This window comes from Haliotis asinina, chromosome 12 (assembly GCF_037392515.1).
Source record: "Haliotis asinina isolate JCU_RB_2024 chromosome 12, JCU_Hal_asi_v2, whole genome shotgun sequence".
In the NCBI taxonomy this organism is placed as follows: Eukaryota; Metazoa; Mollusca; class Gastropoda; order Lepetellida; family Haliotidae; genus Haliotis; species Haliotis asinina.
In genome coordinates this window covers 42341505-42366675 of record NC_090291.1, presented here as the reverse complement: position 1 = coordinate 42366675, position 25171 = coordinate 42341505, and the positions used below count along the sequence as shown (strand labels likewise).

Here is a 25171-nt window from a genome sequence, read left to right as displayed (position 1 = left end):
TTTCCATAATTCACAGGTACCCGTTTTCAGTGTATGATTAGTGTCTCATTCCCCGCACTATTTCCCGCACTATGTTCAGAGAGGTATCTTTAATCCAGCGTATTATGTGTGCATAGCCTGCAACCCGTTGCGTACAGATTTTCAGTGGTCAGAGCGTGCAGTGCACCACTTGCACATAGAATAGCACCAGTCGACACAAGTGCAACATACTTTCTGTGTATTGAGTACTTTTGGGCACGTGTGAGGATCTGCAATTGTGAGTGCACATTAAGAACGCATGTATTTAATCTTAGCAAAACATGAACTTGATGCAGCAAAAAGTATACAATGCCGCACACACACTCTCTCTCACACACACTCTCACACACACAATCTTCCGTTCTCTCTTTCTTACACTATCTCTCTCGTAGACACGTGCACGTGCACGCGCGCACACACACACACACACACACACTCCACACACACACACCTCACTCCACACACACACACCTCACTCAACACACACACACCTCACTCAACACACACCCAAACACCCAACGGCACCACAAACAGAGGATATCACCGCAATACCTTCGAGGGTATTTTATAGATATGTTCACCATCTTTTAACGTAAGATAGAAATCCATTCTGGTTTGAGGTCTTGGCCGATGGATTGGGGAATTAAGCGGGCCGTCGCTGTTGTTCATACAAGTAATTGGGGAAGGTCACGGACTCATGGCAACTGAACATACTTGGTTCCTTCTTTCTAACTGCTCTCTAGAGTACAAGCATCAGCACAGCGCCAATCTCTGTCACCTTCAGTCATCTTCCGTCAGAGGAAATTCAGTATCTGACTGAAGACACCAAACCTTTCTATGCACGATGGCCTTTGAATGGTTCATTGACAACCTGCTGAGTGGCAGGGTTAAAACATCTGTGCTCTTTATATACGAAAAACATTGGTTGAAATGCATACATGAAGTGCCACATGGTACCCAACCCGATGGAATCTTTGTGAACACTCCGGTGAAAACACTGTGTGGTGCAACAGTTATTTTCTTGCACCTTCCCAGCATGTGTTGTTTGAACCCTGCTCATGTTTGCCATAGATTTTAAATTTCTTAAAATCGCTTTCCTCTGCTTTCTCCATTGTTCATTCAAAATCGGACTGTCAGGGAAGACCTTGTCTTATTGCCACCAAATAGGCCAGGCACAAAAAAATATAAATGATTTGCACCTGGAAAAGGAAATACATGAATATGTCAGTCACACAATGCACAAAATATGGACGTGTTATTTCTGCCGGCAGTGAGTGGGTGACATCTCTTGACTTGCATTGCAGAAGTTTGGCAGACGAAGAATGAGGACTATTTTTATGGATATACATCTTCATTATTCTGTATAGGCGACGATTCGACATAGATTCCAATGTCGTCGTCAAGTGATACACGAGACAGACAACAGCTAAAGATGAAGAATGAGGCGAAACTGAGATGTTTAGGCAATACAACGGGTTGATAACACATATGGTATACAGAATTAAGAAGGCTGGCTGGAAGCAAGTAGATAAGATATACATGGTTGAATACATAAGAGATAAAGCAAGTTGATGGGCAGCCAGTGCGGAACGAAGTACATTGGTTGTTTACATAGGTGATGAAGAGCCTGAATGGGTGAGTGATTCTAGTTTTAGACATTTTGGAATATTCTACCGTACTGTATCAAGACAGGTGAATACGTGTTGACTTCACACGTTTTGCCTAAATGGGGAATAGAACAAGGGATTTGACCGTGGTGAGCAAACACTTTACCACCTGGCCACCTAACCAGCCTTACAGATTATGAGTGTGTATGAACAGTGCATAATGCAACGCGTTTTATTTAAAACAGCATCACACCATGACTCAGAGGCACGTGTATATTTAATGTTTAGTTGTTAATTGCTAAACTAATGTCCCATTTCCCAGATCCATTTTCATTGTTAACCGGATCCACGTCCTGGATATATCTTCATGAACCGGATCCTTATCTTGGATTTTCTTCATTAAGCACATACGGATCTTGGATTTTCTTCATTAAGCACATCCGGATTTTCTTCATTAACCAGATCCGGATCTTTAGTTTTTTTCTTCATTAATTGGATCCGGATATTGGATTTTCTTCATTAACCCTAACCGAATCTCATTTTTTCTTCATTAATCGGATCCGGATCAGGCTTGAATTTTCTTCATTAACTGGATTCGGATCACGATCCTGGATTTTCCTCACTAGCCCGATTTGAGTCCGAGTTTTCCTCATGATCACAACAGTACAGAATTCTGAAAACTATGGCTTTGTGTATGAATAAAAGCCGCAGTATTTACAGTTTTGATGATAATAAAAATTAGTACTGAATTTGTAATTACTCAATTTTGCAACACAACATACACGCATGTCATAGGTCACTGCGGACAGTTTTCGATGTTGGGCAAAGTCAGGTGTGTTCATTTTACACCTTTTGCGGTATAATTAACATGCACTTTAGACAAGAATTTCAAAGAGGAGTCTCGCGGTTCTTTCGCAAAAGTTGTTTGATTAGGAATATGCCACAGCATGGAAGGCCTTGGTAATTTAAACGTTTTCAAAACATTTTATTAACTACACTGAAGATATTTTTAAATCTCATAAAAATAATATACGATTCAATTCCCGATTTTGATATTTACCATGCGTTCCAGAGTTCATTAATGAATTGTCCTTGCATATGTTAGTGATAGGTGACACAAGTGGGGATGGATAGGCGCCTTGTTTCCCCATCACATGGCAACATCAATCCTTAACATTGTCATGAACATGTCAATATCGATCATGAGGGTCATAATTGAGACAAAAATCAGATAGGTAGCTTTCACAGCCAAGAGACGCAACTCTGTATTCAACCACAGACAGCATAGCCAAAAACGTCCACGTTTGTTATAGTCATCCACCGACTCCGTTTGTGAGATCCTATTTATGTAACCTGCACATGTTTTGGACGCCACTTAACAAGATATTGACCACATTGTCGTCTTCATGTCCTTTGACCAGAAGCTTCACTCAGACTCTTGTCTAGTCGGCTTCCCGTCCAGCAAGCTTTAGCCTTACAACGTCATTCATGCAGCGTCCGCTCTACACAGTCACACAAAACACCGTGTAAATCAAACGTCATATCCTGTTAAGTGATTGGACGGGATGATAATGGTAACCTCGCATATATGCGAACTGCAGTCACCGTGGTACCTGCTTGTACACTTGGAGAATATCCGCAACTGAATTTGACATCAGTACATTTCATTGTGGCGTCCATGGATCGAAGCGTGCGTCTTGTGAATCTGAATTATTACTTTTTATATTGAGCACATTTCCATAGTAGAGTCGTTCTGTTCGGTACGGTCATTTTGCTTTTAGTACAACAACGACCTGAGAATCATCAATATGACTTCACGGAAGTAAAGTATCGAACTTGGCGGGGCATTTACCATTACCCCTTACCAGAGGGTAATTCCTACCAAATTACAGTTGACGCCTATTCGCCGTCACGGTTATTAATTCTTAATATTTATTGATAAATAAAACCTCTTCCATTGTGATAAGAAATCATTGCTAAAACAGAGTCGATTATACTATTCTACCAGTGTTATGTGTATTAAAAAAAACTTCGGTTATTTTGAGAAAAAAGGATATTTAAAAATAAGTCATCAGATTCCCGAAGAAACATTAACCAAGCTAAGCCCCAAAATCAGAACAAAAATTCTCTTGAATTACGATTTATATTTTAGTTATTAATAAATAAAACCGTTTCCGATATGGTGAGGCATTTAGTATTGTCACTTTCGATTGTACAGTTTCTGTTGTATGAACATTAACGAACGCTGGGGGTACTTTGAGAAAAAGGTTATTTAATAATTATTCACCAAATTCCTGTAGAAGCATTAACCATTCTGCTAACCCCAGAACGTAAATTCTATCAAATTACATGTACAATTTATAACAAGCGGCAATAATGGCTAATTATCTTAGTTATTAATAAATAAAAACGTTTCCAATGTGATCGTGGGTGAGTATGGCTTTCCGCTGCTTAAGCATATTCCGGCATTATCACGGTGGGCGAACGCCAGAAATGGGCTTCAAACATTGTACCCATGAGGGGAATTGAACCTGGTCTTCAGCGTAACAAGCGGACGCCTTAACCATTAGGCTAACCCACCGCCCCTTCCAGGGTGATGAGAAATCCCTACTAAAACCGTTTCGATTGTCAGGAATATTAAAGAACGAATCTTTGAAGGGCATTTAGAAGTGGAAAGCATAAGGAAAGCCAGATTTATGGATGTGAACTTCTTTTTTTCGTGGAAAGCACAACGTACCGGAGCGTATGCTTGCTCTTTCATCAGGTGATTTTCAGCGGACTGCTCATCTGACGAATGAGCAAGCATACGCTCCGGAACGTGTTTTCCACAATAAAGAAGTTGACATCCATAAATCTGGCTTTTCTTATAAAAGAACGCTTGGATACTTTGAGAAAAGATTATTGGATATTTATTCACCAGATTCTATCCCTTTCTTTTCAGGTGGTGCGGATGCTGATAGTTGTTGTGTTCGTCTTCGCGACATTGTGGATGCCGTACCGAGTAATGGTTGTCTATAACTCATTCGCCAGGAAGAAATACTTGGATCTGTGGTTCCTCTTGTTCTGTAGAACCATGGTGTACATCAATAGTGCCATTAATCCAATCCTCTACAATGCCATGTCGGTGAAGTTCCGCCGTGCCTTCAAGAACCACTTGTGCTGCGGTAAGTTGTATTTCTTTCTCTTGATCTTTCCTCATAGATACCTTGTGTAGACTGTAATACAAGTGTATAGAATAGTCGCCCTCACAGCTTAAAGTTCTTTGTTCAAGGACATACATGCATCCCAGCCTGCACTCGACGCTACTTGTTTCTACCGTCATCCTTTGTTCTATATTTGACTTTGAAGATATTTCAAGACAATCGATACATCTCGTGTAGTTCTGGAACCTTTATTAAGAACCAGCTTTGTCACCGCCTAAAACAGAATGTTGGGATTAACGGCGTTATAGCAGTATTCCACTAACTTCAAAGCTTGTCACTTTGCCCGAGCAACCAATAAGCAGTCCGTTGAAAAACAACGTAAACCTTGGGATTACACCCTAAACCTTGGGATTACATCCTAAACCTTGGTATTACATCACAGTCCTTGGAATTATACTATATTCCTTCGACTAATGACGCTTGAGTCCTGGAGTACTGGAGCCTATGTCATTGTTGAAGACGGCGTTTGGCGACTGATTTCAGTTTGGACATGTTTTGACTGTATACGTATGTGTTTGACTTTACAAAAGATAAATACATCAAAATTATGAATGGATTAAGTTACAGTGGGGCATTTCTCCCATCTACAAACGGATGCATTCAACTTTTAGTCAGGTAACCCAGTGGTTAAAGCGTTCTCTCGTCACGCCGAAGACCCAGATTCGACTCCCCATATGGGTACAACGTGTGAAGCCCATTCATGGTGTCCCCCGCCGTGATATTGCTGGAGAATTGCTGAAAGTGGCGTAAAACTAACTCCCTCACTCTTAGCATACGTTTCTCGGCCCTTCTTTCGAACTGCAGAAACAGCTATTCATTTGCTACTTTAGGTATTCTTTGTGGTTTAAGGCGGAGTGATGGAATGTGGTGAAACATGCCATCGTATCACAGTTGCGTAGATCGATGTTCATGATGTTGATCACTGGACTATCTGGCCCAGACCTGATTATTTCAAGATCGACGCCATATAGCTGGAATATTGCTGAATGCGGCGTTAAACAAGAAAATAACCAACCATCCATTGTAAAATTACCGTTTCATCGATAGGTAGGTCACATTGTCTTGTTTTCATTGGGCTTAAACTTTTTGTTCATCACGACTACCTACATGTGTACCTCACATCTGCTTTGTTTATGCATGCACCCTATGTTGCGCGCACCTGCACATCTTCCCACCAGCACCTGCACACTAGTCACCCTTTAGATCACGATACTGCAACCAACATCCCGTTAGTCCTAAATCCTGACGATGGTCAAGGATACGAAGTATGTGAACATTTGTACTCTACATGACCGACATATTAATGGCATGAACAGAACAACGGAACCTCGTTAAACCGGCCTGTACAGAGTCCAGGTTGCCGACCCACAAAGCTGTCGTAGCGCTAAGTTGATCGGAATTCCCATGCTTTGACTTACGTTTGATTACTCTGAGGGACCCACAGAACTGGGCAGATTGGTAAGCGTAACACCATTTGGATCTATTTTCTCAGCCGTAATTGCACGGTTTATTTGGATGTAGCGGACAGGATTAACTAGCCTGGATTAATTAATCTTGATTTACGGACTAAACAGCCCTTTGTGAAGACATAACCTAAGTGCGGCAGTCGGGCTGGCTCAGTAAGAACCGTCTCCTCGGTAGATTCTTTACACTGACGTCATGGCAATGATTCAGATGACGTAGGAAACATGAATACCCTATAGCACCCAGTGACTTGCATATTGGCAACAATGCAGGCCAATCAACACAATGGATGTTTGATTACTGCGACATAATTCAGTTTGATTCAACTAACAGTTAAGGCCGTTCAATCAGTGAATCGTATTCATCTAAAGCAAATTGAATCACATGCCTGGTATCACTCATCACAATTAGACCTGTATAACATGTACAGATTCTAGCCCCATCCATCAAATATGTAATATATGTCGGACCAAAGTATATTCCACAATGGTACTGATTTGTTACGATAACAACAGAGATATAGATAAGCTGCATATCTGCGTATATTACGCCAACACTTACACAAAAACTCAATTCCTATTAAGTACAAGTACGCTTGGATTTTTGTAAATGCTTACTAAGTTTGATCTCACACGAGTGGGAACAAAACTCTTACCTTGCGTACTGATGAGTTAGTTCCTGTCACCAAACCTACTAGAATTTGGAGACGTGTGTGCTACGGGTAGAGCTTACCGAGGATGAATAAAAAAAATAACTGAGGTATATTCAAAGACTCTATTTCAGTACATGAATTTTGGCAATTTCTTATCGTATATTCAAATCAAATATAAAAAAGACGTGCATAAACCAACATTTTAATCAACTTTATTATTGTTTTACGATTAATGGAAGGCGACAAAATACCCAAATGAGTTTAAGTCCGGTTGGTACAATTTATTTGCTTATTCGAAGGAAATTACGATACCCGTGAACACCCGTACATTTAATAGTTATCTGCAGCTCTGTAACAAGAACAGAGGAGGGGCTCGTGTACAATGGAAGTTCTGCCTCTAAACCTGTCTCTTGTGGTATCGTTCAAAGTTTAACTTACACCTCCTTAATCGAGGAGCTGATCTCCGACGTAGCGTCAGTGGCCCCGTAACGCAAGTTAATGTTATTTCCGAGAGCGACAGACCTGAGCGTCATTCAACTTTAATCATGCAAGTGATGATACATATTATATGTGATATTTTGTATTGTATCTGCGTCCGTTTTGCTTTAAATTTATTTACGGCACATTCAAAATGATCAGTGAATTTCTGGATGAGATTAAACTGAAGATAAAAACACGACATGACATTGTGACCGTCTGTTTGCAATGAGATTGGCCCATAGGCAGTGAGTTTAGTTTTACGCCGCACACAGCAATATTCCAGCTTGATGGCGGCGTTCTGTAAATAATCGAGTTTGGACCAGACAATCCAGTAACCAACAACAAGATCATCGATCTGCGCAATTGGAAACCGATGACATGTGTAAACCAAGTCAGCAAGCTTGACCACCCGATCCCGCTAGTCGCCTCTTACGACAAGCATAGTCGCCTTTATGGGATACAGCTCGATGCTTGATCGATGGGTACCAGTATGGTGTTTGCAGACTAGGATTGACAATTTCGGCGAATTTGGGACTCTAACCCGGATCCTGGCGCGATGCACAGGGGCAGAGATACCTTTCTTCCGTGGTTCCACTCTCCCACATGAGCGAAAGAACTAGGGTTTAAACCGCTGACTGAAATAAAGCCTAAAATATCCGATTTTTTGTGGACCTTCCTCGTGAGTATGAACGCTGCGCACAACTTGCATGTGGAAGTAATCCCCAACTCCAGACACCGATCATGAATACAATATACACGCATGCTTCATGAATAAAATATATATGCTTGTTGCGTGAATTCAACATACATGGATGGTTTAAGAAAGCAAGTTATGTGTACACGTGAATTTTTGTGAATACAACATGCACACACCCTTCAGGAATACAATAAACATGGATATATTGTAAATAGAAATGGTTTAAGATGCAATCTATATGCATGTTTCATGAATTCAATAAACATGCATGTTTTATTTAATCACATTTTATGCATGTTCCATGAATAAAATATATACACATGCTTGATTAATACAACAGACATACGTGCTTCATAAATATGATATTCAAACATGGTCTAATTTTTCAATTTTCCATACACACCACCAAGCGTAACAAGTGACCTCATGCATACTATAAGTTATCACATCGTAAGGTTGTATTCCCGGCTCGGAGGATACAACCTTACTCGGGACTGATAAAACCCCGTATTTCCCTCGACACGATGTGATAACGCATTTATCTAGCTGAATGTTTTCACTAAATCAAAACAAAACAACACGCATCGAATCGACTTGCTGCCATGTTGACACCAGCTGATCGTTTGACCTCAATGCACCGCACGTTACTAAAGGCTTGTGGATGCACGCTTTTCTCACTTCGCGGCTGGCGGATCGTGATGGATGTACATGGTATTTTATCAGAGTCACGTGGACCAATCAAAACTCGACATTCTTACATGAGGCTAGATAATTACAGCTGTAGGACTAGCCATGGTCTGTTCCTATGTTGTACGAAATCCTTTGTATATGATTAATCTGATCCAGTCAATACTATATTGGCAGGCGTGTGTTGAGCTCTGACACTCACCAGTATATCAGGGAGTCGTCGTTAAAAACATCCTTAGCGCTAAGGCTACGTTAAGTCTATGTTAAGGTATGGGAGATGAGGTCACTTAGCGCCAAGACTACCTTAAGTCTATGTTAAAGTCACCTTAGCGGTAAGGCTACCTTAAGTCTATGTTAAGGTATGGAAGTTAAGGTCAGCTTAGCGCGAAGGCTACCTTAAGTCTATGTTAAGGTCACCTTAGCGGTAAGGCTACGTTAAGTCTATGTTAAGGTCACCTTAGCGCTAAGATCGCTAAGTACAACAGAACCACGACGTCGGGCTCTGTGAAGCTATAGTTTAAACGTTACTCTAGCTAAGTGGTTAAAGCATTCGTCACACCAGAGACCCGGTTTCGGATCTCGAAAAGGGTACAAAGTGTGAAATCCATTGTTAGTGCACCCGCAGTAAAAGTGCTGGAATTTTGCTAAACGTGGCGTAAAGCCATGCTCACTCACTCACTCAATTACTCAATCAATCAAGTCCTACTCTTGATGGTGTTATGAAAGGACATTCAAAAAGTAATACAAACATATAACGACAAAAAGCCAACTCTTCGGGTCTGGTTTCTTCGGGAAATACGTTTTAAGATTAGATTGTGTTGAAAACCTGCTGAGTCAGTTAAAGGTTTGAGCTGTTGTTCTCAGCTCTACAGGTAATTACAAAGTGTTGAAAAGTTTCAGCTGAATTATGGTAACTCATCGGTAGATAATCGACTGTGTATCCTCTGGCATTGACGCTCTATTGTTGAAGGAACCCAACGCTAAACACACTAAACGTTTGCTTCACTGACTGACGATCTGAGCAGTAACATTTAATAAAGACGTTCAACTATTTATTGCAACAATATAGTCGACGTTTCTACAACTCAAATATAGTAGCAGTCCAATTATTTCCAGCGACCTATTCATTGATGGTAATCAACCTAGTGATAACTCAGCTTACACCAATAAGGAGTGACTCTTTCAGTGAATCATTAACACCATCTAGAGATTTTACATGTGTATCTATTCAGCGAATCACGACCAGTCGAGGTAGTCGTTGGGCAGTGGCTTTCATCACATCCTTGCAGGTTAATGAGGGAGTCCAAAGTGATGCCATTTACCATTTTGAAACTGCAAGTCTCTCGAGAATGGGTTTGGTAACAAACATCAATAATCAGAATCTGCGCAAATTTCGGAATTTAGGTTCAGGGGAGCACAGGTTAACCGTGATGTGTTGTGCTGAGACAGGTTCGGTGCTGACGAGTCCTAATCAGCCTGAATTCTGGAATTAAGAACCCAGGAACATGGCCACGTTCAAGCTCTCAAAGGTTAATAGTGTTACGCTGGGAATGGTTTAGTGCTGACGAACAAAGAATCATTCAAGTTCTAGCTAAATCCAACTTTTAGCATCAGAACTGTGGTGCCATTTATTAGACCTGTCTTTCTCAATATCTGCAAGGAGTCTGTTATGTCTGAAATTGTGCAAAATAGAGACTGAATAAAAATGTATTTTTATTTAAAATCTACCACTTCGTGTAAGAAAAGCAAACAAAGGCGTTATTTCTATGCAAGTCCCGATAAACGGAAACACTTCAAGGAGCACCTACCGTGATTTCATTTATTCATTATATCAACTGTGGCAATCTTCAACAAATGTGTATTCTAAGACTTTGTGTAATTCCAATATTTATCTTTAAAAAAAACATAACGTTCCTCCTATGAGATAACATTTCTGGTTGTGTAAAATATCACAAAATTGTAATCAATCGGCCTAAGTGGTATTAGTGTCTCACAATAGACTAACGTTTAGTCTCAGAATACTAGTATATACCTGTGATTGTAACAAATAAACGCCTATAAATTGAAATGGAAACCCCAAGGAGACCCAAGATTCAGAACAATTAAATCTAGACTTGCTTCAATTTAGGGCTTTAGCAATGCGGGGAGGGCTAGGATGTAGGGAAAATAGTATGGTGTATGGACTGTGAGACAGACTACTGGTAAACACATATAAGATGATCCACGACCTGACAAATGACTCCAATTTGCATACTTGGGAACGCCCCACAGAACGATCCACTTGAAACAAGAGGGAGACAGGTTGTCTGATAAATATCGAGAAGTTCATTTTCCCCGTGCGTTTCACGCATGAATTGTAATGGCACACTCGATTTGGGAACAGGTACAATTCCAACGAATTGAATCAACACAATATACTGAGCAAATATGTTTAGGACCACCGATCCATTTCACGAAGCAAATGACATTTTCCTGGGGTTTTTTTAACTAAATTGTTCAATATCTAAAATGCTTGTCAATGCCCCAATCATCTATTTGTCTTCGTCTTAACTAAAGGTCAGCGTGGAATATCAGTATCTTATGCCTGAAATTGCAGTCTTATCATTCGAAGGAATGTGCGGTGTTGATTTCATGTCACGGTTAGCATGTATTGCACGTGCATAATCGTCAAGCTACCTGTAGCAGCCAAGTGTACTCGCCCAATTCGTTGTACCGCCTCTTTTGTCACAAAGGCGTTTAGTGCGCAGGATCATCTAATATGTGTCTAGCAGTACGTTTCGCAACTGCCATCGGTAATACAATACATGATCCATTAAGACGTTTGATAAGTTCTTTGGCAATGAATCAGCGCCTCTCGTAAAAACACATCGCCCGATGTCTAGATGCGCTGTTTGACAAGAAAAGCCACGCATCGCCTGTTTATTCTCATCGTGAGTATTCTTTATCACTGTAGGAGAGCGTTTCATGGAGCATTTCAGAGTAACCTTAGTGCTAAAATGAGCAACAAACCATGTCGTCATTCAATAGCCACTGGGAGTGAGTGAGTGAGTGAGTTTAGTTTTACGCCGCACTCTGCAATATTCTAGCTATATGGCGGCGGTCTGTAAATTATCGAGTCTGGACCAGACAATCCGGATGTCAACAACATGAGCATCGATCTGCGCAATTGCGAACCGATGACATGTGTCAACCAAGTCAGCGAGCCTGACCACCCGATCCTGTTAGTCGCCTCTTACGACAAGCATAATCGCTTTATATGGCAAGCATGGGTTGCTGACGGCCTATTCTACCCAGGGACCGTACATGTATAAAGAACACATCATCTGGGATTATTCAAACTGTGATCCTGCTGTGAACACGCTGTTCACATCATTTGAAGTTATATTTAAATAACTGTCAAAGTACGTTATTGTCAACTATAGAGAAGTCATGAATATGTAGAAGGCGGTTAGCGTTATAATGAGACTTGACAGCTTCGTGGATTTCACATCTTGATATGGTGATAAGTTTCACGATATGCGTTTCTTCTTGGATGGGGAGTTTAGAAGTTGAGATGTTGAAGAATGATGAGAGCCATGTGGACATAATTTCTTTATGCTGTGAAAGGCCACGTTTCGATGTAGATTCGTTTGATTCTTGTGACAACGACATAACAGTCTTTGTCGAAACGTTGCCTTTTACGGAATAAAGAAGTTGTGTATCCAGAAAGGTATCATCATTCTTGGTAAAGTGTTTGTATACGAATATGAGGTTGCTGAAATTTCACTGTTGCCGGACACGTTTGCCATTAACGATTAATGATTATTTCTGTACTTAACACTAAGGTATCTGTTCCCTTTTTTACATATTCGACCCGTGAAGGTCCAGGGATAGAATAGGCCTTCAGCAACCCATGCTTGCCATTAAAGGCGACTATGTTTGTCGTAATAGGCGACTAACGGGATCGGGTGGTCAGGCTCTCTGACTTGGTTGACACATGTCATCGGTTTCCAATTGCGCAGATCGATGCTCATGTTTACTCGATTATTTACAGACTGCCGCCATATAGCTGGAATATTGCCGAGTGCGGCGTAAAACTAAACTCACTCAATCAATCACTCTTTACACGCTCTGCAACATTTCTCTGGTTTTGTGCAGTCTGTTTCTGGTTTGGTGAAATCAATATCAATTATTACTCTTTGTTGTTCATAGGATGTTGCGTTTGGTTTCGTTCAGCGGTAGAGAGTACAATCTTCTCCGTTTTTGCACTGTTCCAGTGTTTTGTGAGGAGGCTGACACAACCTCAAAATCAATGGCAGCATAGATATTCGTCATTTCTTGTAGTAATGCTACAAGACTGTCTTGTCATCTTGGCATTATGGAGGCTTTGAAGGCAACGGCCCAGTCTTAGAAACTACCTTAGCGTTAAGACATTCTCTCCTCCAAAGTGTCACCATAAAGGTGTGACAGATCTTTCGAATAACGGGGTCCTTATGATAACGTTGTCAGGACATATCGACGTCCCTCTAAGTTCGTCAAAATATTGCATAGACACCACGTTCTATTAATAAAGTTCTCAAAAAAGTTCCGTTCATATTCACTCCGAAACATTCTGTGTAATGTCTTTAGTGTTCAATCAAAGTTGAATATAAAGTGCATAAAAAATATCAGTAATTGAATATACCTAATATTTTCATCTTAGCCTATTCTTAAACATACTCCAACAGTCTTTTGCCTCGGTCCATGTGTTTTCGGGTCATGTTTGACAGTGAGACCTGACATGTTTCGATATCATCAAGCAGTGAAAGGGGGAAATTAGTTTTACGCCATCCTTAGCATTATTCCAGCAATATCAGTGGACACCAGAAATAGGCTTCACACATTGTATACATGTAAGGAATCAAACCTGGGTCCTCCGCGTGACGAGCGAACAACACAACCACTTGGCTACCCCATCGTCCTTTAAAGAAGTGAGTGAGCATGGGACCAAGTCTCGACTATCTGCATAAAGACGTCCTACTGAAACCCATTAGTGACCTTATTGTTCACGAAAGCTGTGTACACACGTGACAAAACTCTTTTCACATTCATAAGAAATCTCTGCTAAAAGTGGTGTCGGCGGAGTGTGCTCTATGCTTATTGTGTGTTTAATGAATCACAGGTGAAAAAGTGTTAACACCGTGTGTTCGCAAATACAAGACGTATCCTGCATCACGGGTGACACCAGAGGCCATATATTATACGGTCTCTGGTGACGCCCGTCATAAACACATGACGAGGCACGTCAATTTTTCACCTGAACCATATCGGGAACGCATTTTACAAGTCAAAATAAAGAATTACACTGGTCAACTTTTTTGTTACTGCCAAATTCTGAATTTTTGCACTCATCTAGGATAAAACATTTTGAAGACTCCACCTTGAAACATGCCCTGCTTTACATGTAAAGTCTAAGTAACCAACAGCAAAAAATAAGGGCCCTGCAAAATTGGCAATCGACACACACCCTGCATATAATCAAAATGCATATTTCCAGATAAACTGCTTCCTTTGGGTGAACGTCAACGCACACTAGTGAGCACCATTTGAACAAATGCCCCAAATGTTGTTATCAAGATGATGGAGAGACCTCTTTATGAGTCGGTGCCAAACACTTGTCCATCGCGTGCAGAATCTGTTCAGAGTGTTGACTGACACATATGCCCTTGGTATGCATATTGCAGTGTCAACATTTTTTCAAGCGCCTTGTAGTCACTGCAGTGGTAGTTAAAGAGGCATATATCGATTATTCATATCAGTAAAAGACTGATTGGTTTTATTGTGCCTTTTAACTAAACTTGCAATGAAAAACGAACCGATGAATTTCACAATAAACCTAATCGTAAACAAATAAAGTGAAATTAAGATTGTGAATCCTTTCCCTTGCCAATTTAACCGGAAGTCTCAGAGTTAAAAGTTGTTCAACAAACGATCATAGGTTTAAATCGTTATTGGTTTGTATTACACGTGGGTAAGCGCAGTAGTTAGAACAGTGATACAAAGGCACGCGCGGTACGTGAAAACGTTAACTGGAACAAACCTACTTCTCGGTGTTTCGTTTAATGTGCATACCTCCTTGTAATACAAATTAAGCGATTTGAAATTATTATCGTTTGTGAAAAAACTTTTATCCGAAGATGAAAAAAATTATGAGATTTAAATGTTCAATTGGCAAGGTAAAATTACGATAATATCCAAATTCAAATTAATTCACGTTATTTGATTTCCTTTTCAGCGTAAAGTGTAATTCTTCGGTACGTTTTCACTGTAAACGGACTATAGCGCTCTAATTACATCTTGTACCAGACACGTTTTCGACGTCCAACGATGATGCACTTTTAATAGGAGCTCTTGTGGAAATCATTCGATCATGTAAAACGTCCCGGAGATTTTTTTGATGATTAGAGAACCAAATTGTTACCCAAATGTTGACCAACTTCACCCGACATTACTTTTCATTTCGTTATGCTGTGGTGAATCTATCAAAAATCATTTATTGAAACCCGAAGAGCATATATATTTTGGCTATACTTCAGCGAGGAAAGCCTCAACCTGACAACGATTTCCAAACGTACTGGGAGCAGAGCAACGCTATTATACTAGCTAATTTTCTCGTGGGATATATTAGACTTCCAGACAAGGACAGAGTGTAACTTATCTCTGAGAATACAAACACAAAAAAGAATTCAAGGTCGTTATGAAAGTTCATTAATAATACTTATTTATTCATGATATTGCATTACGCAATAGACCCGGGTTAGAATTCATCTGCGGTAACCCATGCTTTTAGGCTCCTCCACACTTACCTCGAATTCACAGGAACCAAAGAGAATCAGCCAGAAAAATATATATATTTCCAAAATTTGGACTGCATTCAAGAGAGAAATTATCAAATAAACAATTTTTCAAGCTTTTGTAAGAATACGCTTCGAATACGTAGAACGCACTTCGAACACACCTCGAATGATTCTTACTCATTCCAAAGGTACTAAGATCACGAATGCAGTTCGAATGAATCGGAATACAATAGGAATAATTAGAATGCCAGTAGAATGCACTAACAATACTTCAAGTGAATTTCGACTGACGCGCACATGTACGAGTGTGGTTTGATTGCTGCGTGAATAGCACTCATATTTCAGCTGGAACGTACCTCGAATGCTGTACAAATGTATTCAGATCCCCCTTGGAATGACCCCTGAATATGGATCGAATGTTAAAAATTATAACAGAATGCAACACGATTTTTTCAAATGTCCTTCAAATGTAACTACAACATAATATGAATATCAGAAATGCATTAAGAATGCTTCCGGAATGTTCCACGATGGGGAGTGTTCCACGATAGGAACACAATAGTCTGATCATCCAAGAAGTATGTGTGGTCATTGTGGAGGAATTCATCTGCCCAACCACTGCAGAAGAATGGGCACCCGTTGAAGAGGTAATCAGAAACATATGGAATATAACTCACGCCGTAGGAGTTTAATTTAGATGGCAAACATGACGTCATTAGGAAACCTGCCAAGAGCGGCTCATTGTACAGCAACTTCAATGGCTTCTTCACATGGATCTCATCGCCCTTGTGGGTGGGAATTACAAGTTCCTATGGATGGGATTTGGTGCTTACGGAAGTATGTCTGATGCTCAGATCTTCAACGAATCCGAGCTCAAGGATTGCCTTGAAAACGAGAAGGTATGATTTCTTGATCCGTTCCCCTTACTCTAAGATGACGAGCGTATGCAATGCTGTATTCTGGAAGATGCCTTTGGAATAAGGACCTTCTCTACGAAACTTTATGGTCATAGAACTAGAGACATGAGATCCACAACTACAGGATCAATAGGGACCAATGGATAGTAGAAAATGCATTTGGAATCATGCCACAGAGATGGCCAATCTTCCTCGTCACCATGATGCCAAAGTATTAAGTTGTGAAAGGCATCACTGAATGCTGTGTCTGCCTGAACAGATTCGTGAGGATCAGGAAGATGAGCAGCAAAACGTGGTGTCAGGAGGCTGGAAACTCTTGCGGACCTTGAAAATGTAAATGGTATCTGAAGTTTCTGTGACAAGTGGCCACATTTTTATGCGGTGTTCTGGGGACGTCAGGGCTAATTTGAAAAGCACTCGGGACGTTCTGACTGCATTCGAGGTGTATTGCCAGTGCAAACGAAATATTCCGATGTGTTTGAAGAATACTCCACCTGAATTCCACCAGCAATGAAAGAATATTATTGCAAGATTGAAGCGGGTTGCATTTTCGATTCTCAATAGAATACGTTCAGAATATTTAGAATGCAGTGAGAATACTTAGAATGCACTTTGATTGCACCTCAAATGTTTTTGTTTTTTTTATAATATTCAAAGCATTCGGGCACGTTTCATGAATTAACACGAATAGTTCGAATGCATTCGGAATGGAGTAATAAGCAAAGTGCAGTTCGAATTTCACCATTTGTATCAATCGTGGCCAAAAACAGTAAGTTTACTTCGTTGTAAATGTAAATATCTGACGCCTGCATTACTCCGGGTTTTTCTCCCCCCTCAAGCTGACACATTGTAATACGACTGGAATAAATTCAGTTAAACCGAATCCAATCACTCGTTAGAGCGAGAGGGCACCAGGAGATCAACCCTAATGCTCAGACCGATGTTCATAATATCAGTCACTGGATTGTCTGGTCCACATTTTTTACATACAATCGTCATATAGCTGTAATGTTACTGGACACAAAGACGCAAATGGTTGGATAGGTGATATGCATTTTTTCACTTTAGATAAGGCAAGGTAGTATCGAGTATGAACCCTACGTGCTCTTACATCTGTCTGACGTCTGGCCATACTTTAGATCAGTGTCCTCGCGTGCGTGCGTGCGTGCGTGCGTGCGTGCGTGCATTTTTCTCGTTCAGTATATTAAGTTCCGGTTGTAATAAAGGTTATGGAGAATTCCATTGTTATTTTTGTAAAGATCAGCATCAGGATAAACATATATTATGCACACATGCACGTGCGTGCGTGCGTGCATTTTTCTCGTTCAGTATATTAAGTTCCGGTTGTAATAAAGGTTATGGAGAATTCCATTGTTATTTTTGTAAAGATCAGCATCAGGATAAACATATATTATGCACACATGCACGTGCATATATTCATGCACACATTGACAAATATCGACATGTTACATCGTTCGTACATCGGTGTCAACTTGTAAAGATAATGTTGATTGAATCACGACGCACTATGATCCTCTCCGTCCAGGGCTTCTTAAGCTCGACTGTAATGACGGATTAGAGGGCTTATTCAAGGAGGAACTTAGTCCCTCATATGCTAGGGCTCGTCTGGGTATAACACTTAAATCTCCGTTTGGTACAGGCAATCACAGTCGTGTCTACCATCAAAAGGAAATCAAACATATATTTATGCCTCGCACGTTTCCTTGATATGACACCGTTTACAAGAGACTACCCGGGAATTGATTCATTAAGGTTGTAAAGAACAGCGATCAGTGCGGCTATTCCGTGTCCACTGACCCTGCGTGGCCCCTGCTGGAAGACAGACATTTGTTGCTGACTGACGGAGTTACGGTAAGTCGGTGGGCCGGTATAATAGCCTAATGGTTAAAGCGTCCGCGCGTCACGCTGAGTACACGGGATCGATTCCGCACATGAGTACAATGTATGAAGTCCATTTCTGGCGTCCCTCGTCGTGAGATTGCATGAATACTGCCAAATCGGCATAAAACCATACTCACTCACTAACTGCATCTGTTGAAATTTCACAGTTTGTTGGTGAAATACAGTCCCGCAATCTTTAAGTTCCTTGAAAACCATTGTTTGTAGCACACATAGACCCACAGAAAGACCAAAGAGACCCGTAATCAGACTACTGGTGGAGGACCACTGGCAATGAAGATGTAAACATGTATACAGGTAGAGACAACAATGGACAGGTAAAACAACAATGACATAGTTTTGGCATTATTTAGATCACCAACTGTGGTCATAAATGTCATAATGAATTGAAAATGAACACTGGAATTAAAAGTGTATTGACCAATGGCTGTCCTGAGTTAGTTGCCATGACACATGTGTGAGTATATACACATGTTCTGTCATCGTATCGCGTGGTCACAATCACTGGATTGTCTGGTCCAGGCTCCATTTGTTTATTAACATCATCTTACAGCTGCAATACTGCTGAAGCAAATACATACCCATGACAATTGTATAATCGACAAAGCAAAGTTTTCTTATGGACGTGGAAAAGGTTTGGTCGCATCTGTATGAACGTCTGTTGTTTGCACTTTCCAGACAGACCAGTAATCAGAAGGTCAAAATCAAGATTCACGTCCAAAAAAGCATAATATTGCACATAGCATGGTAAAAGCAGTGACCCTGTAGATCAGAAGCAGATACAGTCTCCGTTAAAACATATGCTGTCGAGATTCTGGAACCAGTATACCGTCTTTTCACAGACGTTACCGCGAGATTTGACCGTGAACGAGATCTGGTGTTTTCGAGAAAACGCAAAGCCGTAACTCCAAAATAACATAACCTAATCTACGTATAACCTTACACGTAGATTATCGCCGTCGTTCAGATTACTTCTACGCTTGTTTCGTTCCCGTCCGAAGGTCAGAATAAGAATTGTGCTTGTAACATTTAGTGTTCCGTAAATACGGCACTGTCTATGATGCCTAAGGAGGGATAGATTTACAACGTATTTCCGACTTAATTGCCGGGAGAATAAAACAACGCGTATTGAGTTTGGAAAGGACGACCAATTTTGTCACACGTCAATCCGTCGTAGGTAGGGTTTCACGTCTCAGGCGCCGTAGAGATTGGATTATGGGCTGCAGAGTTCAGCGTTGTTCATTTAATCTGTCTGAATGGGATGAGAGTATGATGAATATCCGTAATGATTTTCCATCACGTCGCTATGACGACAGGTAGTGACGTCATTGTTTTGGACATAGAGCCACCGACGTAATCTTTCCGTCTCGTAAATCCACGTTCGTTTTGTCGTCCGACAAGAGCCATCCCGTAGAGATTATTTTACTTGAGAGGTTCTTACTCAATTTGTTTTTCCGTTTCACTGCCCTTGTGCATTCTGGGACAGGATTTGTCCAAATTAGAGCCCATTCCTACAACGTAAATCCCGAGGTAACAATGTTTGAATATGTTAGCGCACTTGTAATGTACATCCCAATGTGTCTTATGTCATACGGGAGTAGTAACGCAGACTGAATATTGTTCAATGTTGGGTTCCCTAATCCTGACTCCTTAGAAATCTAACCAGGAGGTTAAAGTGAGTGCGTTTAGTTTTACGCCGCACTCAGCAATATTCCAGCTATATGACTGCGGTCTGTAAATAATCGGGTCTGGACCACACAGTCCAGTGATCAACAACATGAGCATCGATCTGCACAAATGGGAACCGATGACATGTGTCAAACAAGTCAGCGAGTCTGATCATCCGATCCCGTTAGTCGCTTCCTACGAAAAGCACAGTCGCCTTTTATGGCAAGCCTGGGTTGCTGAAGGCCTATTCCAGCCTGGTGGTTTAAGCTTTGGCGTATCACGCCGAAGGTACGGGTTCAGCTCCTCACATGTGAAGATTGGTGAAGGCAATTTGTGTCCCTCATGATTTTGCTGGACGATTGCTAAAGCGACGGGAAACGATACTCACTCTCTTTCACCTTGTATTTAACCAAATTATTACAAACGGTAGACGGATTAAAACGTAACGAGATCCAAAACCGTTGCAGTGACTTTACAAACATGTAAACAGGCGTAAACAACACTTACTTTTAGTTTGGATTTTACCAAATTATTACAAAAGGTAGTTGTATCAATACGTAACTTGGATCAAACCAGTCGCATCAAACTCATGGTGAAAAACAGAAGTACCCGTAAAAACACATTATCAGGAAATAACCGTGTTTTATCTGCCGTCAACATGGGTTGTTCTAACCATTAAGAAAAATGATTTACCTGCCTATGCGTGTGTTTGTGACAGATGCTATATGTGGGACCGAGTTTTTGCGAACACCTGCTTTCGCCATCATTCTCTCAGAAGAACAGTTTTATGGATCCGGGAAGGTTTTGTCGCTTTTCCATGTTTCATGGACACCTGGTTTATATTAGTATGGCCGGAATTGTACCATCGATTCTGGAGAGACACCTTGTGGATGTTCAAAGGGTATTTGTTATATTTATGTGAGACTTTTTGTACAGAGGAGAGATAATGAGGCAGAGAGACCATTCAGCATCTGTCTTCAGTTCTTAATGTCGGGACGATGTTGGACAATACACCCTCACTGGCTTTTCTTCCAGTTCAATCCGTGGAAGACATTCAAGTTGTAAGGTCAAATTCCCTCGCTCACACTTGCAAAATGAATTGTCGAGAGATAACAGGAGATTTCAGAACAGTCCTTGAGGTCATCTGGTGTTCTTCATGCAGTGCCTCTCTAACCAACTGTTCAATTCCAAGCCAAGTACAAACGCCCTAATATGATTCTGTTGCGATATACCAGACTGCATGATGAGCAAACTCACTCACACACTCAAACATCCATTCACTCACTCATCCACCCATAAGAGGAATAAGAGGACGGGATAGGAGTAGCAAATGCTTTGTAAAGTGACTTCATTGGAAGACTTTTGTATCGTTCTTTACGAACACAACCTTGCAGGCGCCTTTCTCTTAAATCCAACAAAAACATTTTACAGTCGTACAAATTTCCGTTTCTTTGACATAAACTCTGGAACATATGTACAACATGGCGTCGTAACTATGGTATTTCTTTCTCACGTCGTGTGCTATTGTTTTCATGGGTTTGGATTCAGATCACAAAAAGCTTATAAACCTTCATGTGACTTCTCCGGTGGGGTTTGTTTCGAAAATATATAACTTTGGTAAAGCAGAGTTCTGGAATCAGGAACATTACCATGCTGGATGATAGTTATTAAATAGACGTAAAATGGTCACCGATAGGACCTGTAATCAAAATGTCTCTGAACTACAATAAATGAAGAGATAAATATAAGTAAACGACGCAGTGAACGCGAGGCAATAATTTCGACTTGAAAGGTTCCGCTAGACCTGTGGTTGCAGTTGTAAAATATATAGCCGTTCAATACCCAACACGGAGGAGATAAATGTTTTATGCAAACTATGTTGCAACAGCTCCGAGTCGGGGTGGCCTCGTCCTGTTCCTATTTATGGCATAGCATTTAAAGGCGCTATCATACGTTGTGCAGAGTTGCGGGCCTTGGCCCAAAGGTCATGCCGTCCACGCCCAATCGCGTCACAATAACGTATTCCGTCTATAGTTCGTCGACACGTTGAAACTTAGTGAATGTTGTTTTAACATCGTAGTGGAATTATATACGTCTTTATTTCCTTATTTCCTCCAGTTACGAAGATTTACAACAATGAATGAATCATAATTATGGATTATGTACACCAAACACAAACATTTTCAAAAGGAATTGAACGGACAGTTAGAGTACAAGGCAGGTAATTGGGTGGATAGGCGTTGTAATTCTGTTGGGAATCAAACCGACGCATCGAGCGAGCAACCTAATCCATAGCTCATCTGACAACTCAGTAAGACAGAGACAGTAAAGAATGGCATTTATGACATACAGATATCAGCGTAGAGAAAGGGGACGTTGGATAGACACAGTAACAATTCAGATGTCCTTTTTGGCGAGATTCGTCATGCAATATTTACATTGCAATAGTTGGATATGTCGAGGTACCGTCGACACATGGCTGTCACAATTTGACAGCTGTTAATGAGAACTGTTCTTTCTCTTCAGGACAACAGGTCACTGTTTTCTCTGGCAGCTAGGAGTGTGCACGTAATGTCCATGTCTGATGTATTGTGCAGATACACACTAAACCCCAGACTTCCTACATTGGCTACTTCTGTCCAGAGATATCGCGGAGTGTCATTATGGATTGACAGCCTGTTACAGCATGTACAATCACATTGTTGTAGAACAGTCCGCACTTGGGGCACAGATATCCGAGAGGCGCACAGTAGAACATGGAACTGTGCACTGCCTGTAATATGGGGGTAAAACTTACACAGCTTCCATGCGGAGTGTGTCTCTATTCTTGGATGAATCTGTCAGAATATGTCGAAGTCCCTTTCGTTTGATACTCTATCAGCCCACATCTTGGATTGCACGGAATGGATAGTTTTTGCTGTTAGCGTCTTCCATGATGAGTGAGCTGGGAAAGTGTTCGTGTCCAAGTATTTCTCAATGTACGTGGACAGCCCACATATGTGTAATATTCCGATGACATCAGGAACGAATCCATAATACTTTGGAGAACATTGCTTTTTGTACTCCATGACTCTAGTGAGAAGAAGTTGTTTGGGCAGAGCTCGGGGATGTTGATGAAGAATTTGACTTAGGAATAGAAGTTTCCTACTGTCGGTGTATGCTTCTATTGGATGCCAGCCTATCAAACTCTGACACATGTCAGAACGTGTTCTGTTTGGAAGTACCCGTATAGCGTTGGTGCAGTGGTGTTGTGCCCTCTCCAACATTTGTATCTGTGTAGGCGGAATGAAGTTCCAGAGTTCACATACATATAATGCTTTTGGGAGACAGCATAGTTTGATAAGTTTGGCACTTGTCATCGGGTTAAGAGCTGATTTATGAGCACCATACTTTATTAGTGATCTAACACTTGTTTTAAGAGACCTGCAGGTTGACATGGTTGACGCATGTCGAATCTCAGTTGCGCAGATTTATTTATTTATTTATTTATTTATTTATTTATTTATTTATTTATTTATTTATTTATTTATTTATTTATTTATTTATAACAGTTTTTATTACATTCTTATAAGGAAGCAATACATTGTTCGATAGAGTGGTGTGCATGTGTAAAACAGCGTGTACCGATTAAAGACAAGATAAAGTCATGAGACAAACTACATTAAGACTGCAAAACAGTGATCAAATATTTCCACTTTGAATAGTATGAGGTTAAAGCGTTATTATTCATATTTTTTTTCAACATTAAAAAAGATCATTGATAACATGTTTTGTTTGTTGCTTATGACATTAATATATTTTTGGTTAATAACATTATAATATGCGATGTCAACAGACCATAGGAGCAACATCGGAATATTATTTGTTTGTTTAACACCGCATAATGGCGGTCTGTAAATTGCGACAATCCAGCTCATGGGTTTTGATCTACTTAATTTTGATCTACTCACGCGATGACACTTGAGCGAGCCTGACCACCGTTCTAGTTATAACTAGCTCCACTTACGACAACCATGGTTTTCAAAAAAGTCAATTCCAGCACGAATCTTTACGGGTGATAACAAACGCTGAACTTCTGGAGTCATTATCCTAAACAAATTCCACCGAATAACGGAAATATTCTGACAGCCCGAAACTGTTGTTTTTATTACAAACACGGGCAATAAACGCACGAGACTCCTCTCATTGAAGAATACATGCATACAAAGATTTAGTCATGGACATTTTCCCATACTAACTTTTAACCCGCCGTTTCAAAAGCTAAAAATCGAACTCGTAAAAACCAAATCAAACGCTAATGCTTTTTGTCACCTGTCATGGCATTTACAAAGACCATATTAATTCCCAATTTCGGATTCGTTTTTATTCAAATCTTAGTTTCTGGAAAACGTAATGTCCGCTGTTCAACGTTTTTTTTGTCCTGCGCCGTGGTGAGATATCTGAGCTTTCGTTCAATATTATATAAAACCACTTGTTATTAATGTCAGGTCTCAGGGAGTCTTGTGAAATTAAAGGACTCGGTGCTGTTACAACAGTGTTAAGCCAAACAAGTCCTTGTTATGGAGGTTTTGTATGACCTTGGCATACGTGGTATGGTTAGATATAAAACATGGCTCGGGATGAAGTCTGGGATGCTTCGGGCTGCAGTTAGTCTTCGACGAACCATGCTCGTCGTTAAGGGCGGCTAACAGAATCGGGGCCAGGTTCAGAGGTACGGATGACGCATTTCAGTCTACCCTCTATGTGCATGATCATGATCGGTGCTCATGAGGCCAACCATTGGATTGTCTGGTTCAGATTCGAGTATTATTATATTGTCCCTGAATACCCCGGTTCGATACCCCACATGAGTACAATACGTGAAGGTATTTCTGGTGTCTCCAGTCGTGATATTGCTGGAATACTGCTAAAGCGGCATAAAACCATACTCACTCGTCACTCGATTATTTATACACCGCTGTCATAAAGCTGGAATACTGGCATTGTACACTAAACAAATGAACAAGGTATGTAAAGACTCCTACCAATGTTGAGAATCGAACC

General features: G+C 40.7%; 2 protein-coding genes across 2 annotated transcripts in view; both read left to right on the top strand.

Moving 5' to 3' along the window:
• Positions 1 to 25171, top strand: part of LOC137258516 (sorting nexin-16-like) — a 252850-nt gene that overhangs the window by 86430 nt on the left and 141249 nt on the right. The window lies entirely within an intron of this gene.
• Positions 1 to 25171, top strand: part of LOC137258520 (thyrotropin-releasing hormone receptor-like) — a 66279-nt gene that overhangs the window by 28061 nt on the left and 13047 nt on the right. Inside the window, exon 2 of the mRNA XM_067796223.1 lies at positions 4567 to 4789. Within this exon, the coding sequence (XP_067652324.1) occupies positions 4576 to 4789 (214 nt within the window). The 5' untranslated portion in view covers positions 4567 to 4575. The remainder of the gene's footprint in view (positions 1 to 4566; positions 4790 to 25171) is intronic.